The sequence below is a fragment of the Rhinopithecus roxellana genome, chromosome 8 (genome assembly GCF_007565055.1).
Source record: "Rhinopithecus roxellana isolate Shanxi Qingling chromosome 8, ASM756505v1, whole genome shotgun sequence".
NCBI lineage: Eukaryota > Metazoa > Chordata > Mammalia > Primates > Cercopithecidae > Rhinopithecus > Rhinopithecus roxellana.
This window is the reverse complement of record NC_044556.1, coordinates 50469346-50487704: the sequence shown is the minus strand read 5'-3', so window position 1 is coordinate 50487704 and position 18359 is coordinate 50469346. Positions and strand designations below refer to the sequence as shown.

The 18359-nt window shown below is 37.9% G+C and overlaps 1 protein-coding gene across 1 annotated transcript in view; it reads right to left on the bottom strand.

Moving 5' to 3' along the window:
• Positions 1-14874: 14874 nt before the first annotated feature.
• Positions 14875-18359, bottom strand: part of SEC22B (SEC22 homolog B, vesicle trafficking protein) — a 28491-nt gene continuing 25006 nt past the window's right edge. Inside the window, exon 5 of the mRNA XM_010360645.2 lies at positions 14875-16845. Coding sequence (XP_010358947.1) covers positions 16691-16845 — 155 coding nt within the window. The 3' untranslated portion in view covers positions 14875-16690. The remainder of the gene's footprint in view (positions 16846-18359) is intronic.

Genomic DNA, 18359 nt, shown 5'->3' with positions numbered 1-18359 from the left:
AAATTAGACTTCCCATATGACCCAGCAATTCTTCATCTTGGGAATCTACCCAAGAGCCATGAAAACATATTTCCGTACAAAAACTTGTGCACAAATGTTGTCATCTTTATGTCCATGAGCACCCAATGCTTAACTCCCACTTGTGAAAACATACTAACACATTTGGTTTTCTGTTTCTGCCTTAATTCACTTAGGATAATGACCTCTAGCTCCATCCATGTTGCTCAGAGGATATGATTTCATTCTTTTTTATGGCTGTGTATTATACCATACTATGTATATATCACATTTTTAAAAATCCAATCCACTGTTGATGGACACCTAGATTGAGTCCATGTCTTTGCTATTGTGAATAGTGCTGTGATGAACACGTGAGTGCATGTGTCTTTTTGGTAGAATGGTTTATTTTCCTTTGGATATATACTCAGTAATGAAGATTGCTGGGTTAAATGGTAATTTTGTTTTAAGTTCTTTGAGAAATCACCAAACTACTTTCCACAGTAGCCGAACTAATTTACATTCACACCAACAGTATGTAAGTATTTCCTTTTCTTGGTAGCCTCGCCACCAACTGTAGCTTTTTGACTTTTTTTTTTTTTTTTTTCTTTGAGACAGTCTTGCTCTGTTGCCCAGATTGGAGTGCAGTGGTGCGATCTTGGCTCAATGTAACCTCTGTCACCTGAGTTCAAGTAATTCTCCTGCCTCAGCCTCCTGAGTAGCTGGGATTACAGGCATGTGCCCCCACACCCGGCTAATTTTTGTATTTTTAGTAGAGACAAGGTTCCACCATGTTGCCCAAGTTGGTCTCAGACTCCTGACCTTAGGTGATCCATCCTCCTCGGCTCCCAAAGTGCTGGGATTACAGGCATGAGGCACCGAGCCTGGCCTGGCTTTTTAATAATAGCCATTCTGATTGGTGTGAGATGGTATCTCAATATGGTTTTGATTTGCATTTCTCTAATGATCAGTGATGTTGAGTATTTTTCCATGTTGGTTGTCTGCTTGTATGACTTCTTTTGAAAAGTATCTGTTCATGTCTTTTTCCAACTTTTTAAATGTATTCTATTTATTTATTTGTTTATGAGACGGAGTCTTACTTTGTCACCTAGGCTGGAATACAGTGGCGCCATCTTGGCTCACTGCAGCCTCCTCCTCCCGAGTTCAAGCGATTCTCCTGCCTCAACCTCCCGAGTAGCTGGGATAACAAGTGTGCACCACCACAACTGGCTAATTTTTGTATTTTTAGGAGGGGAGGTTTCACCATATTGGCCAGGCTGGTCTTGAACTCCAGACCTCAAGTGATCTGCCTGCCTCAGCCTTCTAAAGTGCTGGGATTACAGGTGTGAGCCACTGCTCCTGGCCTGCCTACTTGTTAATGGGTTATTTTTTGCTTGTTGAATTGTTTAAGTTCCTTATAGATTCTGAATAGACCTTTACCACATGCATAGTTTGTGAATATTTCCAAAATTTTCTCCAAACATTAGATCTTTTTAGAGACATGTTGGATTTGACATGTGTCCATGTTTTAAGTAAGATTTTTAAAATAAGAATACAGGGCAAGTTAAAATAAATAATACAGTGGTAAATCATTGCATCTAGTAAGTCACACACATATACACACCATCCTCCAGAAGCTCAAAGCATGTCAAGACACAAATCACATCAATATTAGCCTCTTATTTATGTGTCTTAGCCCTGCCTACTCAAGATCCTGTCTCCTCTTGACAGTCCTGTCATATAGGGTAGAAAAAATAGAATAGCTGTGACCAGGGCTTACTCATCTGTACAGTCACTAGATTATAGTAGTTATAATAATTAACATGTGTAAAGGGCTTTGCGGCATATAAGCCACTACTGTGCATATGATTTTAATTTAATTTTAATCTTTATAGAAACTCCTCTCCTCTCCTCCTCACCTCAGATGGGGGTATCAAAGCTTAGGAATGAAGTGACTTGTTAAGATCTCTCACTATGCTTTTTCCTCAAATATATAAACATTCCTGAACCTCTCTCAATTAAAAAAATGAAATTCATTCCTTATTACACATGCTCTCTAGCCAATCTTTCTTCTTTCATAACTAAGTGTTTTAGAGTAGCTTACACTCTCTGCCTCCCCTCTTTGCATTCATATTGCTAATTTTTCCTTGTCTAAGGAATGTAATGTACTACATCAGGTCACATGCTGAAAGATTGCACCTGGGGAATGCAGTCACCCACCTACTGCAGTTTGGATCATGCATAGGTATTAAACACAACTTGAGGAATGTCCTTGACTACTGAAGAAAGTAGGCAAACTCTGAGCAGGCACTCAGACTTAGGAAGCTTGCAGCATTCCTCTGAGGTCTAAGGAGCTTCCCATTCTATGGCTATCCTCCCTGTCCTTTCATTTCTGAAGGGAAGGAGGGAAGGAAAGAAGGAAGGGACGGAGAGAGGAAGGGAAGAAAGGAAGAATAGTTTCAAAACAAAGTCATCTGGCTACGAATTCTGTTCTGTTTCCTTTATTAGATCCTTTCCAATTCACTGTTGTTGTGTTTGCTAAAATAAAGCACAAATTTTTACTACTTGTAGTAGAGAGGCCTTGTGAGAGACGGTTCCTCTACTCCAGAATTGTTACTCCGTCTCCTGTCACAATGCCTAAGATTCTTCCATTTAAACTGTGGTAATGATGTCAGTCTTGGAAGACTTTCTGGGTTGAGCAGATTGAAGAAGCTGAACATGATAGGAAGGGCAAGAAAGCTGCAAGGAACAGGAACTGGCCTGATGGCCTGCTTCATCTATTGCCCAAGCTCCCCACAGCCAGTTCTGGTCCCTTGTAGGACAGAAAGTACAACACAAAGAGGTGACTAAATAACTTAATGGTCTTGGATACACAGTCAGTCCTCTGCTCTCCCAGCTGCACTAACAGTATTTCCTGTTCTGTTATCTGAAGTATGAGGTTGGCACTCTATGATGACACAAGCACCCACTTCCAGCCAAGCCAAGCAACCTTTCCTCCAGACTGAGTCAGTCACCTCCGTTCTTTGGGTTCTGACCTTCCAGCTGCAAAAGTAGGGCCCAGATCTCACCTTCTGAAATTCTGAGATAGTGAACCTGAACAGGTGAATTATAGAGCCACTGTGAAGCTCTAGAGTTCCAAGGAGTTCTCCGCCTTACCGGTGTTTAAAATCTACACTTAGTTCCTAAAAATTTTTCCAGATTTTTCATTCCCTTTCCTATAATTCCTTAATATCTCCTTTGATAGCAAAGGGGACAAATGTAAACAGGGTAGGCCATGGGCGAAATCATTAAGTAGGTAACATATGTCTTTGCTGCTCCATCTCCTTCCTTTCTCCTCCCTCCATTGAAGTCAGGAAATAATCTAAAAATAGTCATCATACCTTAGTGTAAGGTAAATTTAAAGTTCTCTTAACTGTATCTCACAAGGGCTTTATTTTTAGTTATAAAATTTGTATAAGTTGTTTTGGCCACTACTAGAAGCAGCCTTTCAGGCAGGTAGCAAAGGCATTTTTAGGGAACATTTTTAGGAGTCTTCATCTGGGAGTCACTCCAAGCAGTGAGCTCCTCAGAAACATTCTCATGCCCCGGACCTTCGTGCTCACCACGCTGAACTGTGTAGGGAGTTTGAGATAAAATGGTCTACAGTCATTCATTTTGGGCACCTTCCTCCGGCCTCTACATTTCTGGTCACTTTTCTGTCATCACCCAGCTTCTTTAGGTCAGTACCTGGTGATACTCATGGTGACCCAGGAAGGCTGGATCAGGGAAGTGGAGGACAGGCTGTGCTGATGGTTTATTAAAGTCTGTGGCTTCTTACTCCTCCACAAGACTCCTCATCAGAGGGTGCGGCTTGGGTCATGCTGGGCACTCAGCAGCTTTGTGGTGGGTATCGGTTTGTGCTTCCTCCCCTTTGCTTTCGATTCAATGCTTTCCTGTTGCAGTCTGAGCAGCTCTATTTAACCGCAGCCTCACAACAGCTACCACTGCATGCAAACTGGATCCATCTAGGGGCAAGTGTAGGGCAACCAGAGGGTAAGGGGTTGAGAGGTAAGAAAGGAGTCTGCAAGAAGTCAGCTGGAAATGAAAAATTCCAAAGCTAGAATGTCATGATGAATAACAACCAAGAAAACATTCCAGTACCATGAAAAAAAAATGTTCCAGTTTACATTCAGCTATGATTTTTGAAAACTGAACCCTAAGTTAATTAGTTCAAATACAGTTTCACTGGAAAATACCCTTGTCTGCAGTTTTCAAAGAAATACATTGGATAATAATATAAATCCTGGTTTTAATTCAAGAATAAAAAATTAAGTATCCAAGTTCAGTTTTGATTCAGGAATAAGATAAATGATAATTTGAGGCTAGAATTTAGTCTACAGATGTTAGAGGCCCTACAGTAGAATGCTCCGAGCAGAGGAAACTGCATCTATGAAGGCCTAGAGGCAAAAGGAAGCAGGGTGTGTCTGAAACACTGGAGGTCAGTGTGAGTGGAGTTCAGATTGATGGCAGGTTACTGATCATGAGAGGCTTATGAACCGTGATAAGAAGTTCGGACCGCATCCTAAGGACAGTGAGAAGCAACTAAAGGATTTTAAACACAAGTCGTGAATTTACAGAACTGCATTTACATAAAGAACCATCTGGTTTGTGGAAAATGATCCAAAGGGAGAAACCTGGGGGCAGGAAACTAGTAAAGCGATGTGCAAAATGCCACATAGATGGTGATCACTTAGGCCAGTGGGGACAGGGAGAATTGGGTGGATTCAAATATGCAGATTATACTGAACTTGGTTATTGACTGAATTTGGAAGGTGAGCAAAAGAGTCATTAAGGATGAATCCTACATTTCTGCCTAGAAAAACTGGGTAGGTGGTGTGGCATATGTTTGGATAAGGAGCATTATTAGAGGAATAGATTTGAGGGAGGGAGTTGGTTAATATGTTTTCAGGAATTTCCAACTGAAGAAGTTCTGGAAAGCAGTCGAATATATGAATCCAGAGTTTAGGGAAGATAGAGATTTGGAAATAATTGGCAGATAGATCCCAATAATGCCATGGAAAGGGATAATATTTCTCACAGAAAGTGTTCAGAGAGAAAAGAGACTGATGTAGAACAGGGTTCTGAGGAACACCAGCACTTTAGGAGTAGATAAAGAGCAGCTGGCAAAGGATGTTGAAGACCCATGACTGAGATAGGGAAAAAATAACAGTGCAAAGGAAGAGTGAGTCTATCAAAGAGGATGTGATCAAAAGCATCAGATGCCACTCTGATGTGAAGTAAGATAAAGACTGATGTATCTACTGGATTTAGTAATATGGGAGGTGAGAGGGCATTAGTGTCCTGAGTGAAAGACCTTTCAATACAATGGGAGCCAATGCCAGATTAGATTGGGTTAAAAATTGTGTGAGAAGTGAAGAAATGGAAACAGCAAGAGCAGACGTCTCATTCAGCAAGCTACACATACTATTCCTTTTCCCTCTACCTCTACCCTCTAAATTCCCTTTCACGCTGTCCCTATTTGGTAAATCTTGCTCACTCCAGTACAGGGCTGGAGTGAAGGAGATTTGCAAACAAACAAACAAAAATCTGAGGAATAGATGTATGTTTTTCCAGAAGCAAATTTAGCCAGGGCTGAAATTCAGGAAGTGAGTGACTTATTCCATGCTCACCAGACAAGAACTTTCAGCCAATAAAGAAGGGCTACACACTCCCTGGTGCCAATGTGGGGGTGTTGGTTACGTTAAGCCAAGAATGTGATGCAATTCTCAAGAACAGGAAGAGGTTTGGCTGGAATAGAAAGAGGACTCTGACTTGGTGGTGGTGGTAGCAGAAGTGAAGTGGGAAATGGTAGTTTTTTCAAAAGAGCAAAGCTAGAGATTAACTGGCAAAAGCAGAAGGAATTGATAAACTGTAACTGAAAGCCTTCCTATTCCATCTCTGGTTGAAATAAAGCAGATGGAAAAAGCCTCACATTCAGAATTGGCTCTTCTAGCAATTATGAAAGAAATTACCCACCCCTTGGAGCTCTCTTGACAGATACGGTGTCCCTCTAGACTTTTTCTTCAAGCAAAGATCAGCTATTTTGATTACAGATTAGAAAATTTATCTGTAAAATGGGGGATAGTAGCTATCCACTTCACAGGGCTATGGTGAGTATCAAAGGGAAAACATGTCTGTGATGGCACCTTATATGCTATTAATATGCCTAGTGTTCCATTACTGGAACGCTAAGCTTGTGGGAGTTATTTATATCCTACTGCTCAAGTCATCACCAAGGTCTGATTTTTTGACTAAAAAAAAAAAAAAAAAAAAAAAATTGCAACCTCCAGCCTAAGTAAGAACAGTTCAAATGTTAGTTGCTCTTGTCATTACAAGCTAGTTCACTGATTAAAGATAGAAAAGCACGGGGATATTTGAATAATGAAAGAATGAGAAAGATTAGATGTAGATAACATTTTATCTGAATGACAAACATATAGTCTATGATAAGAACATATTTAGACACTGCTGAGTACCATTCTTTGGACTTAGGTAGGCATCCTAAACTATAAATCAGGACTGAAAAGCTTTTCTCTTACATATACAAAACAATTTATTTAAAAACTGGTACTAAGTAAGATCTACGAATCTAGGGTTAAATGGAAAAACATGGGTAGGAGTTTCTGGAAGTATAAGTCAAATTATTAACATGAGATTAAAGAAGCAGTCAATTATTTTGTTCACAGGACAGAGAAAAGGAAAAATGTTATTTGGAATGAATGATATGATCTTTATTGTAATAGGATTAGCTTTGTCACCTAAATACCATCATTTTAAAAGGGCTATTCTTTACAGTATAGTTCTTTTCCTCTCATGGAAAAGCTGCTTTAGTCACTCTAATTGAGGAAAAGGCAGCGCCTTTGGAGTTTTGCTGCCCTCTTCTGGGAACATGAAGTCATAGCCTGAAAAAATGACTGCTAGAGGATCCTAAATATTGCAGTATGTAACAGGAATTAATTCCCTTTTCCCTATCAAAAGTAAAATAACTATGAAACTGGATGTTAGTCTCCAGAGAAAAGGCTGGATTTTACTGGTCACAAATGCTTTTCTAAACAGTTATAATAGTAATAAAAGTGGTAGAGTATGGTATACTTGTACATCACGTCAAGGTTTATAAAATCTTCATGACCATTATTGCATTTTACCTTCTTTTATTCTCAAATAGTCCACATGAAGTAGGCAGAACAGACATTATTCTCATTTTCACATGGGGAACCTGAAGTACATAGTGCCTAAAAACCTTCCCTAAAGTTCTGCTAGAGGAGTGCTGAGCTGGGCCTTGAGGTCATCTCCAGACTCACAGTTCAATGCTCTTTTCACCCACTTACCTACTGCATGCAATGTAAGTAATTTGTTTCTGTTGCAGTTACATCCCTCCTCAGCAATGTCTATTTTACACCATAGTGTCCAATAATTTATAGAATGAAATCTGCTGCTTTGTACATGATTCTAGCAAGGCTACGCTGTTATTGTGGCAAAAATGGATATATTTAAATTCCACAAACAAGTGGATGGGCTATAGCAGAACTTCTTAAACTTTTGCTTGGAAGTTCTTTAGCGTCTTTTTCTGCTTCTTCTTCTTAGAAGATTCTTTAAAGCAAGCAGAGTTTTGTAACATTAAGTCTCGACTCTGCTACTAGGGAAAAATGAGTTTGAGAAAGACGGAAGAAAAAGTGGAGTATAAAAATTTTTAAAAATCAAGAAAAACCAATTTGAAAGTCAAAGTTATTTTATTCTAAAGCTCTAAGTGTGTAAATAAGCCCACTCTGCATATTTATGCAAATAACTAAACAAAAGGCAGATAGATATTATCTTCAGTCCGGGTATTGGCCTAACTGCTTGTCCCTGCATGCCCAGTCCAACAAACCTCACTGCCTACCTACACAACCAGCAAGTAAAAACCTGGGAGTTTAGCAGGTACGAATTGCCATCAGTTGGTCAAAACTAAGCCGTAAAACCAGTATGGTAAAATATTTCTTACTTTTTTTTATTTTTTATTTTTTTTGAGATGGAGTCTTGCTCTGTCGCCCAGGCTGGAGTGCAGTGGTGCTATCTCGGCTCACTGCAAGCTCCGCCTCCCAGGTTCACACCATTCTCCTGGCACAGCCTCCCGAGTAGCTGGGACTACAGGCGCCCGCCACCAGACCCGGCTAATTTTTTGTATTTTTAGTAGAGACAGGGTTTCACCGTGTTAGCCAGGATGGTCTTGATCTCCTGACCTCGTGATGTGCCCACCTCGGTTTCCCAAAGTGCTGGGATTACAGGCGTGAGCCACCGCGCCTGGCCAATATTTCTTACTTTTTACGGCATATTGGTCAAAGTATTTATCACTGAATTGCAGTCACTTTTTCAAATAATTAAGTAAACTGATCTGAAATGCTCATTAAATATTGTCTCCACAACATAAAAGTAATCGTAAGCATAATGGTCAATTGGAAATAGTCCCAGTTCAAGATCTGTTGCTGTATTTGACTTCTGTGCTTTCTCCCCAAGTCTAATTTATCTCTATGCCTTAATTTCTTCTCCTTCTTTGCCCCCGTAACTTTCCATTGTTTCTGCCACCAAAGAATCAATTTCACTTGCTGTATTTTCTTCCCTTCTCCAATGTGTTTACTGTATGTTGATATAATTGTACTGGTTCTCTTTTCTTGTGACTTTTCAATGTGCCTTTCTTTTCCCATTTCGTTACTAGACCTATACCATCTTTCCCCACTTTGTTTTCTTCTTTTATTCAAATTGTGTGTACCTATGATTCATGAAACCCAGTTCCAAAAAACTTATGCATACATCTCTGTAATTCAATGAACTTACCCCACGAATATTTGTTGCACACCTCCAATGTGTCAGCCACTGTACCCAATGCCAAGGATTCAAATTGAATAATAATTGATCTCTATCTCAGGCATCTCATAAGGCACGTAGCCAAGGAGACAAATAAGTACGCACTGACTGCTAGTTTAAATTTGTAGGTTTTATAACATAAATATGAACAAGTTATTGTGGGAGAATGAAAACATAACTTCTTCCAGGTCAGAGAGGAGGAGGGTATGAGAATGTCAGAAAGGCTTTATAAAACAGACATTTGAGCTGGGTCTTTGAAAGAAGAGCAGAACTTTACCAGGTGTCTTGTTTTGCTGTATGCTTTATTTTACATTTTTAAAAAACTTTTATTTAAGGTTTTGGTGTACAGATTATTTTGTTACCCGGTAATAAGCATATAACCCAATAGGTAGTTTTTCTATCCTCTCCCTCCTCCCACCCTCTACTGTCAAGTAAGCCTTGGTGTCTGTTGTTCCCTTCTTTGTGTACATGTGTACTCAATGTTTAGCTCCCACTTATAAGTGAGAACATGCGGTATTTGGTTTTCTGTTCCTACATAATTTAGCTTGGGATAATGGCCTCCAGCTCCATCCATGTTGCTGCGAAGGACATAATCTCATTTTTTTATGGCTTTGTATATTTCATGGTGTACATGTACCACGTTTTCTTTATCCAGATTACCATTGATGGGCATTTAGGTTGATTCCATGTCTTTGCTATTGTTAATAGTGCTGCAATGAACATACGCGTGCATGTGTCTTTACGGCAGAACAATTTATGTTCCTTTGGGTATATATCCAATAATGGGATTGCTGAGCCGAGTGGTAATTCTGTTTCAGGTTCTTTGAGAAATCACCGAACTGTTTTGCACAATGGCTGAACTAATTTACATTCCCATTAGCAGTATATAAGTGTTCCATTTTCTCTGCAACCACACCAGCATCTACTACTTTTTGACTTTTAGTAATAGCCATTCTGATTGGTATGAGATGGTATCATTCTGGTTTTGATTTGCATTTATCTAATTAGTGATATGGAGCATGTTTTCATATGCTTCTTGGCCACATGTGTCTTTTTTTGAAAAATGTCTGTTCCTGTCCTTTGCCCACTTTTTAATGGGGTTGTATTTTGCTTATAAAGTTCCTTATAAATTCTGGATATTAGAATTCTGTAGTATGCATAGTTTGCAAATATTTTCTCTCATGATGTAGGTTATGTTTACTCTGTTCACTGTTTTGGTTTTGGCTATGCTAAAGCTCTTTAGTTAGATTCCACTTGTCAATTTTTGTTTTTGTTGCAATTGTTTTTGGCATCTTTGTTATGAAATCTTTACCAGGTCCTATTCCAGAATAGTATTTCCCAGGCTATCTTCCAGGGCTTTTATAGTTTTAGGTTTTATATCTAAGTCTTTACTTCATCTTGAGTTGATTTTTGCATATGGCATAAGGAAGGGGTCCAGTTTCAATCTTATGCATATTGCTAGCCAGTTATTTCAGCACCATTTATTGAATAGGGAGTCCTTTTCTCATTGCTTGTTTTTGTCAACTTTCTTCAAATATCAGATCATAGGCGTGCAGCATTATTTCTGGGCTCTCTTTTCTGTTCCATTAGTCTATGTGTCTGTTTTTGTACCAGTACCATGCTGTTTTGGTTACTGAAGCCTTGTAGTATAGTTGAAATTGGGTAGTGTAATGCCTTCAGCTTTGCTCATTTTGCTTAACATTGTTATGGCTATTCAGGCTCTTTTTTAAGTTCCCTGTGAATTTTAAGGGTTTTTTTTTCTAATTCTGTGAAGTATGTCACTGGTAGTTTGACAGGAATAGCATTGAATCCATAAACTGCATTGGGAAGCACAGCCATTTTAATCATACTAATTCTTCCAATCCATAAGCATGGAATCTTTTTCCATTTGTGTCATCTCTGATTTGAGCAGTTTTGTAATTCTTGTTGTAGAGATCTTTCACCTCCCTTGTTATCTGTATTTCTAGGTATTTTTATGTGTATATGGCTATTGTGAATGAGATTGTGTTCTTGATTTTGACCCTCAGATTGAATGCTGTTGGTGTATAGAAATGCCACTAATTTTTGTACATTAATTTTGTATCCTGAAACTTTGCTAATTGCTTATCAAAGAGCTTTTAGGCAAAGACTATGGGGTTTTCTACAGAATCATATTGTCTACAGAGATAGTCTGACTTCCTCTTTTCCTTGTATGTATGTCTTATATTTCTTTCTCTTCCTTGTTATCTCTGGCTAGGACTCCCAGTACTATGTTGAATAGGATTGGTGAGAGTGGGCATCTTTGTCTTATTCTGGTTCTCAAGGGGAATACTTCTAGCACTGGGCCCATTCAGTATGATGTTGGCTGTGGGCTTATCATAGATGGCTCTTATTTTGAAGTATGTTCCTCTGATGCCTAGTTTGCTGAGGGTTTTTAACATGAAGGGATGTTGAATTTTATTGAAAGCCTTTTCTGCATCTATTGAGATGATCATGTGGTTTTTAAGTATTTATGGGATATTCAAAACAGATATATAAGAAGCAAAAAAACTTGGGCCCAAAAAACAAGTTTGAAGGTATATTTGGGAGTTACCAGTAATGCAGGTAACTGCTGAAGCTCTAAATATAGAAGACAAACTAGAGGAGCTTGTTTCTTGAAGAATTCTTATCATGCTTGACATTTTTTACAGAGACTTCTTAAAACAGGGGCCTATTTTCTTTGGCTAATATGTGCAGACTAAAATGAAAGAGCATAGTATATTACAAAATCAGTAAAAGGTAAGATAAATTTAGGCCTAAAAATAAAGAATAAATACACTCAGTTGAATCTGAAGCTCTAATTTACAGACGCAAAATTGCAGCAATACTTATATGTATTTACTTATATGTAAAAACATCTAGGGAAACAAAAAATGAAAGTAAAATGGAAAAAGATAAAAGAAGTGAGGCAAGGAGAAGAGAATGGGCAAAAGGACATAGGAGAATCAGGAATTTTTTTTTTTAAGGCCTAAAATTTTAGTGAATCAGATGTGGAAAACGGATTAACACTGAGATCAAATGAGAAAGGAGCAAATAAGGAAAGATGTATTACAAACCAAGAGTAAAAAAGGGAAAACGAAATAACAAAAGCAAAAATTATTTTAAAAGAATAAAGGAAGAGGTGATAATGAAGTAAATTTAAAAAGTACGGAATAATAAAAAGAAATTGCAAACAATATCTTTTGAAAATAAACATACTAATAACTTGACAATAAAGTGAAATATGTAAGACAAACATATCTGTGTCATTATTTAGGAGTAGTGAAAAGTACTCTTAAATAATAATTTGGTATCTAGCAGGCCTGGATTTGAATCTACTTTAACTTGCTAGCTATGTGACCTTGGGCAAGCAAAGAAAAATGCTTATAACAATTGTAAAAATGCCTGTAAATTGCCTTATACTTATGGCTCAAAAAATGAAGGAAATGAGAGAAAAAAGTATAGATTACTATATGGAAGTCAAATTTCTAGTGACTTTTCTAATCTAAACATGAATTACTACAGTACTTGAAATAAACCTTACGAGAACTGAGTGACTGAATTGCTTGTGATAGTTTTACACTGCTAGGTCAACCCTGCCTGACAGTAACAAGAATAGGATGTGAGACTCAATATGCTCATTCTATCTCAAATTCTGTCACACATACAATGACTGCTATTTACCCTTCTCCTGAGCCATCTGGGAAAACAAACATACAAACAAACAAAAGAAAAACCCACCAGGGTAGGAGTCGGCTAGTTCTGCTAACAAAACTAACCAAAAACCTTAATTGTATGGCCACCAGCACCCGAGCCCTTTGTCATGAAAGCTACCAATAGGGTGGAAATTTAAAATGAGATATTTTATTATACATGTTTTATTAAATCCTATGTGTGCAGAAATGATTATCCATTTTCCTTCTTGTTTTTGTAAGACTTACTAAGTAGAAAATATAAATCTCAAGCTCCGGCCGGGCGCGGTGGCTCAAGCCTGTAATCCCAGCGCTTTGGGAGGCCGAGACGGGCGGATCACGAGGTCAGAAGATCGAGACCATCCTGGCTAACATGGTGAAACCCCGTCTCTACTAAAAAATACAAAAAACTAGCCGGGTGAGGTGGCGGGCGCCTGTAGTCCCAGCTACTCGGGAGGCTGAGGCAGGAGAATGGCGTAAACCCGGGAGGCGGAGCTTGCAGTGAGCTGAGATCCGGCCACTGCACTCCAGCCCGGGCGACAGAGCGAGACTCCGTCTCAAAAAAAAAAAAAAAAAAAAAAAAAAAAAAAAAAAAAAATCTCAAGCTCCTTAAATGTGATTTTGAGGAACTGAGACCAAAACAATTTTTTGCTGTGAAACCAGATCCTTGAATGTACTACAGGAAAATATTATTTGATATGAATTTTTTTTTTGCTACACACAATTTTTCGAAAATATCTCTCTCTCCACAAAGTTAATTCAAATTGTAGAATTCTTCCAAGTCACAAATGGAGTTTTCATGGCTCTGGGTACTTACCTTTGAGTTTCACATCCTGTATCTCTGGAGCTCTTAACTGAGGGAACATGGACCATTAGGTCATGAACAGACTTGTAGTCTTTGAACAGCCTGAAATAGTATGTCGATACTTAATGTGCATGTACACAGGAACATTTTTTCTAGAGTAATGGCACATACCTTTCATCAGATTTTCAAAGGTTTCTTGAAATGCTCAAGAACAATTGTCAGACATTTAAAAAAACAGAGTGTATAAAGTGTCCAAATATTTCCAAATTTTGACACTTGTAAGATGTCTTAATTAAAACAAGCCATGAAGTTCAGTGTCATAATAACCAGAAAAGTTATTTCTCTTGTGAGAGCAGTTCTATGTCTTTACTTCCTAGTAGTTTACACACTCTTTAACCCATATGACAATCTGGCTTCTGTCCCCAGTGCTCTGGAATTACTTCTGCCTGTATGATTAAGTTCTTTGTTGTTAAATTCGAAAATACATTTTTTGGTATTTATTTGACCTCTTGGTGTTAATACAGGGTAAGAGCACAGACTCTGGAGCCAAACTGCCTAGGTTCTAATCTTAGCTCTATTACTTTCTAACTCTGTGACTTTGGGCAAATTACTTAACTCTCTCATGTCTTAAAGCAGAATCCTTTGTAAAGTTTATTTATATAGTGGTGTGAAGAGTACTTACTTCAAAAGGTTTGGTCAGTGTGAGAAATAAGCTCCTAACAAAGAAAGTGTTATGTAATAGTTATTATCTGGTGCCTCTGATCACATCTTTCTTGAAAATCACTTGAAATCTGCCTAAGTTTCATTCTGCCTTTGATGGCTCCTTATTTTCCTCTCCCTACTTCCAGGCTTTCTCCCTAATATATCTTTTATGCCAAGGCCTACATGATCACTTGAAACTATAAATCTGATGCCATCCTTTGCCACTGCTGTTAAGATAGTCTAAAATCCTCTGCATGGTAGACAAGTCCCTTTATGATAGTGTACCAATCTAGTTCTCATTCCTCAAGTCTCCTCTGTTGTCTGTGCTTACCCTATGGGCTAAGCTGAACCGAGCTGTTACATTTCCAAAATATGCCTCGCTGTCTTTATTCATGCCTTTGCGCATGCCACTGACTCTCCCTAGAATGCCCCATTCTCCTTCTCTAGAAAGTCTTTCTCTTACCACACTTCTTCCCAAAATAAATTAGGTGTCCTTTCTTAATGTGCGTCCAATAACCCCATACACTATTTATCCCACTCTATTTTAGATGCCACTTTGGTTGCTGATACATTTCATCTAGTCAGATCTTCCCACTGCCTCTTACAAAGAAAACCAGGAGCCATATTACGATATTCTTGTTCTCTAATTTTTCTGCCACCCTGATCTTAAACCACTTTCTTCTTCCTTTGTTGACATTTACCCCATCCCTTTCTTAATTAGCCCAACAAAATTAGAGAGAAATGTATCTACAAAGGATGTATGTATATAAATTAGCTAGATAATAAAACTTCACACTTAAGTGAATATTCTAGAAGTATTTATTTCATTGCTGACCATTAGGTTGCAGCATGCAACTCTCAACAATGAGCTGCCCCTCTCCACTCCTATAGAAGCTCCAAATACTAGGGTACCATTATTTAGGCTTTCAGCCTTTCAAAGGCTTTTATTATCAACATCATCATTACTTAGGCAGGAGCCTTTTAGGGACTTAAAAGCACTTATTATCTATAAAAAGTAACTTCATATTGCATGCACAAAATTCCCAATTGGCAGATTCAGGTCCATAAAAGAAAAAAAAATTCTAGTTCTATAAATTATCAGGAATAAAATAGCATTCCTCCTTGCCTTGTTATAAGGAAATAATATTTTTTTCCTTACCAGGAATCAGGATAGTATCTTTGAGGATCCCTCAGGGTTATAAAATTGCTTACTGGTTAAAGTTTTCGCCAAAGATATTAAGAAATAAAAAGTTCGCTCATTTTCCCGTACAATTTAAAGAAATATCTGCAGTATGTACAGGAGTTTTACGTTATATTGTAGACCCTTGCGATAATATTTAAAAGGCCTATTTTCCCCATTAAAAAATTCTACCTCAGAAGGTAAAAGGAAATCCCCATCATCCCTGAGCAGAAAAGGAAAAAATCATGGGTACTTTAATTAGTTAATAGAAACCACTGTAAATGAGTTATCTATCTCTAGAACATTCTCATTGAATTTACATGAACCAAAACAGGAATGAAGTGCTCTCAGAGACTTTTTCTCACGTAAATGTATTTAGTAGTTTGAGTAGTTGAATCTGCAAAGACTTTAAATTTAATTAACTACATAAATGAACATTTTTTATTTTGAAATTTGAGAATGTCCTAAGAGGATGTCTACAGGACATGAAACTACTGGGTGTAGGAAAATTTTTTAAATGTTAGCAAATTGTGGCAGGAGGAAAACAAACAGTGGAGAAAATTGTGGTAGAGAAAGTAAAGAAGGGGCAGGAGAAAGCTGTAATTATAACCTGGGCCTTCCTTTCTTCTCATGAAGCCAGGGGCCTCATCCATATCCTATACTTGGTCTTACACTAGTACAAACCAAATGCTGCAAAATAAAAGTAATAATGACCCAGACTAATTTAAGTATTTTGTTTAAGGAGTAAATGAGAGAAACATTGTAGCTTCTTAATTGAAGAGTGCTATAATTTCAAGGTATCTTAATATAATTCACTTAACCCTAAAGCAATTGTGCAATAAGCAAATTATAAAAGGAAAACAACAAAGGTTAACTTTCGACAGGGGCCAATAGACAAGATCTGTGGAGCACAGCAATTAACCTTCACATACTGGAGTCTTGTTTAAAAGGCCATCAAAAACTCAGATTATTGAAAATCACAAATGTCACCAACAAAAGGAATGTTGATTAGAGTCAAAAAAAAAACAAAAAACCTTCCCAAAGGACTGCCTTCTTTGAAGGAATTTCAGAATGTTGCTAGCACAGGTTGACTAAATCTCATTGATGGCTCCATTAGAGAATAAGAATGCCCCAGTCAGTGCTGTTTTTAAAATGCACTGGAAGGGAAAAAAACGAAATAACAATCTACTGTTCCCTAACATATATGGCTTAGCACCCAGAGAAAGCCTCTGCCCCCGAAACAGACTTTCTACATAGGGTTAAGCTTCATTAAATGAGGTGTAACCTTTCATTTTCAGGACATCTGTTTTCTTTCAAGGTCTTTAGAGGCAGAAGTTCCACTTGGATTCTAATACACATCTCTGTGAGCTCAGTTTCCTGAAAATATACACCTACTGGGTTCTAGGTTCTCCCTTACCAGTGACTGTATTCATTATTTCACAGCCACCAGAATCGGACATACACTATTAACATGATGAAAAATACAGCTACTGCTGCAAGTTTGGCATAAGTGGAACGCATGTTCAAGTACTTCGCATCCTGGCGGTATTTCTTGGACAGACTGGACAAATTGTTAGCCTTTGAATCCAATGCTGTCAAAGAGGAAAAAAGGAAAACATTAATTAGTCCTTGGAAGTATTTTGCCAAAAGTATTAAGGCATTAAACATAACCAAAATGAGCAGCACTGCAACAACCATGAATCTTAAATCACCATTTTTATTTTAAGGCTAACATTGCATATACTAATTGATGATCCTGAAACACTGTAAAATCTATAATACAGTTTAAAATCATCAGATCAGATTATGTCTGAATTTTTGAGGCTATATAGTAAGGTGGTTAGAAGTGCAGGTTCTGGCCTTAGACTCTTTGGTGCAGATATCACCTGTACCAGTTATGTGACATTGGTCAAGACATGTAACCGATTTAAAACCTAGTTTCTTCATCTATAAAATGGGGATAATAATAGTAACTATGTCATAAGGTTGTATGTACATGAGATTGCCTGTAAAGTGAGCAACAATGCCTGCACATGATAAATTATAATAATTGTTACATGTTAATAATTACTATCTTCATAATCTTCTAATGGTCTAAATCATATTCTCTTATATTTTGAAAAATGATAATGATAATCTATGTAAAACAAACTCAGATAATCAGACAATTCAACTAACCAAACACAGTCTTAAGCTATACTTCAATGATGACTGCTAAACCACAAAGTAAAGACTACTATGAAGTAGCTATCAGGATTTATATTTCAATAGACACAGGAAAGTTGTAACTAAAATACAATAAGAAGTACTACCAAAAAAAAAACCCAAGTAAATTAAGCTTTTTAGCATTTTCTGGCAAGTTTTTTCACCCCCAAGGACATTTGTAATGTTATCTTCTTATAACAGTTAACTAAGCACTTAGAGAAATAGCCAGATAGACACAAGCTAGACCAGATTAAAATATAGGGCATATTTGAATAATAAACACAAACTCTCCATTTGACATAATAAATTCTGATCAAACTTTTCACTTCTTTAAATTTCAGAAAAACTATTTTGCAATCTGATTGTTTCTTCCTTAAAGAATGCTTTTGGAATATTTGGAGTTGCTTAATAGAGACTGGTTTTGATTGGGAAACATGGCGTTACTTAATAACACAGGCATGACAGCCACGTCTGAATTAGCAACTGATCACATGAGTAAGAAAAACATCCAGCCAGGAAAAAAGAGTCAGGGACTGAGAAATAACCATGACAATGCATAGGGCATCTTTTTACAGAGTCTACAAGAATATACACTCCGCTGGACAGGGATTTTATTTTATTTTATTTTATTTTATTTTTTTTTTTTTTTTGAGACGGAGTCTCGCTCTGTCACCCAGGCTGGAGTGCTGTGGCCGGATCTCAGCTCACTGCAAGCTCCGCCTCCCGGGTTCACGCCATTCTCCTGTCTCAGCCTCCCGGGTAGCTGGGACTACAGGCGCCGCCACGTCGCCCGGCTAGTTTTTTGTAGTTTTTAGTAGAGACGGGGGTTTCACCGTGTTAGCCAGGATGGTCTCGATCTCCTGACCTCGTGATCCGCCCGTCTCGGCCTCCCAAAGTGCTG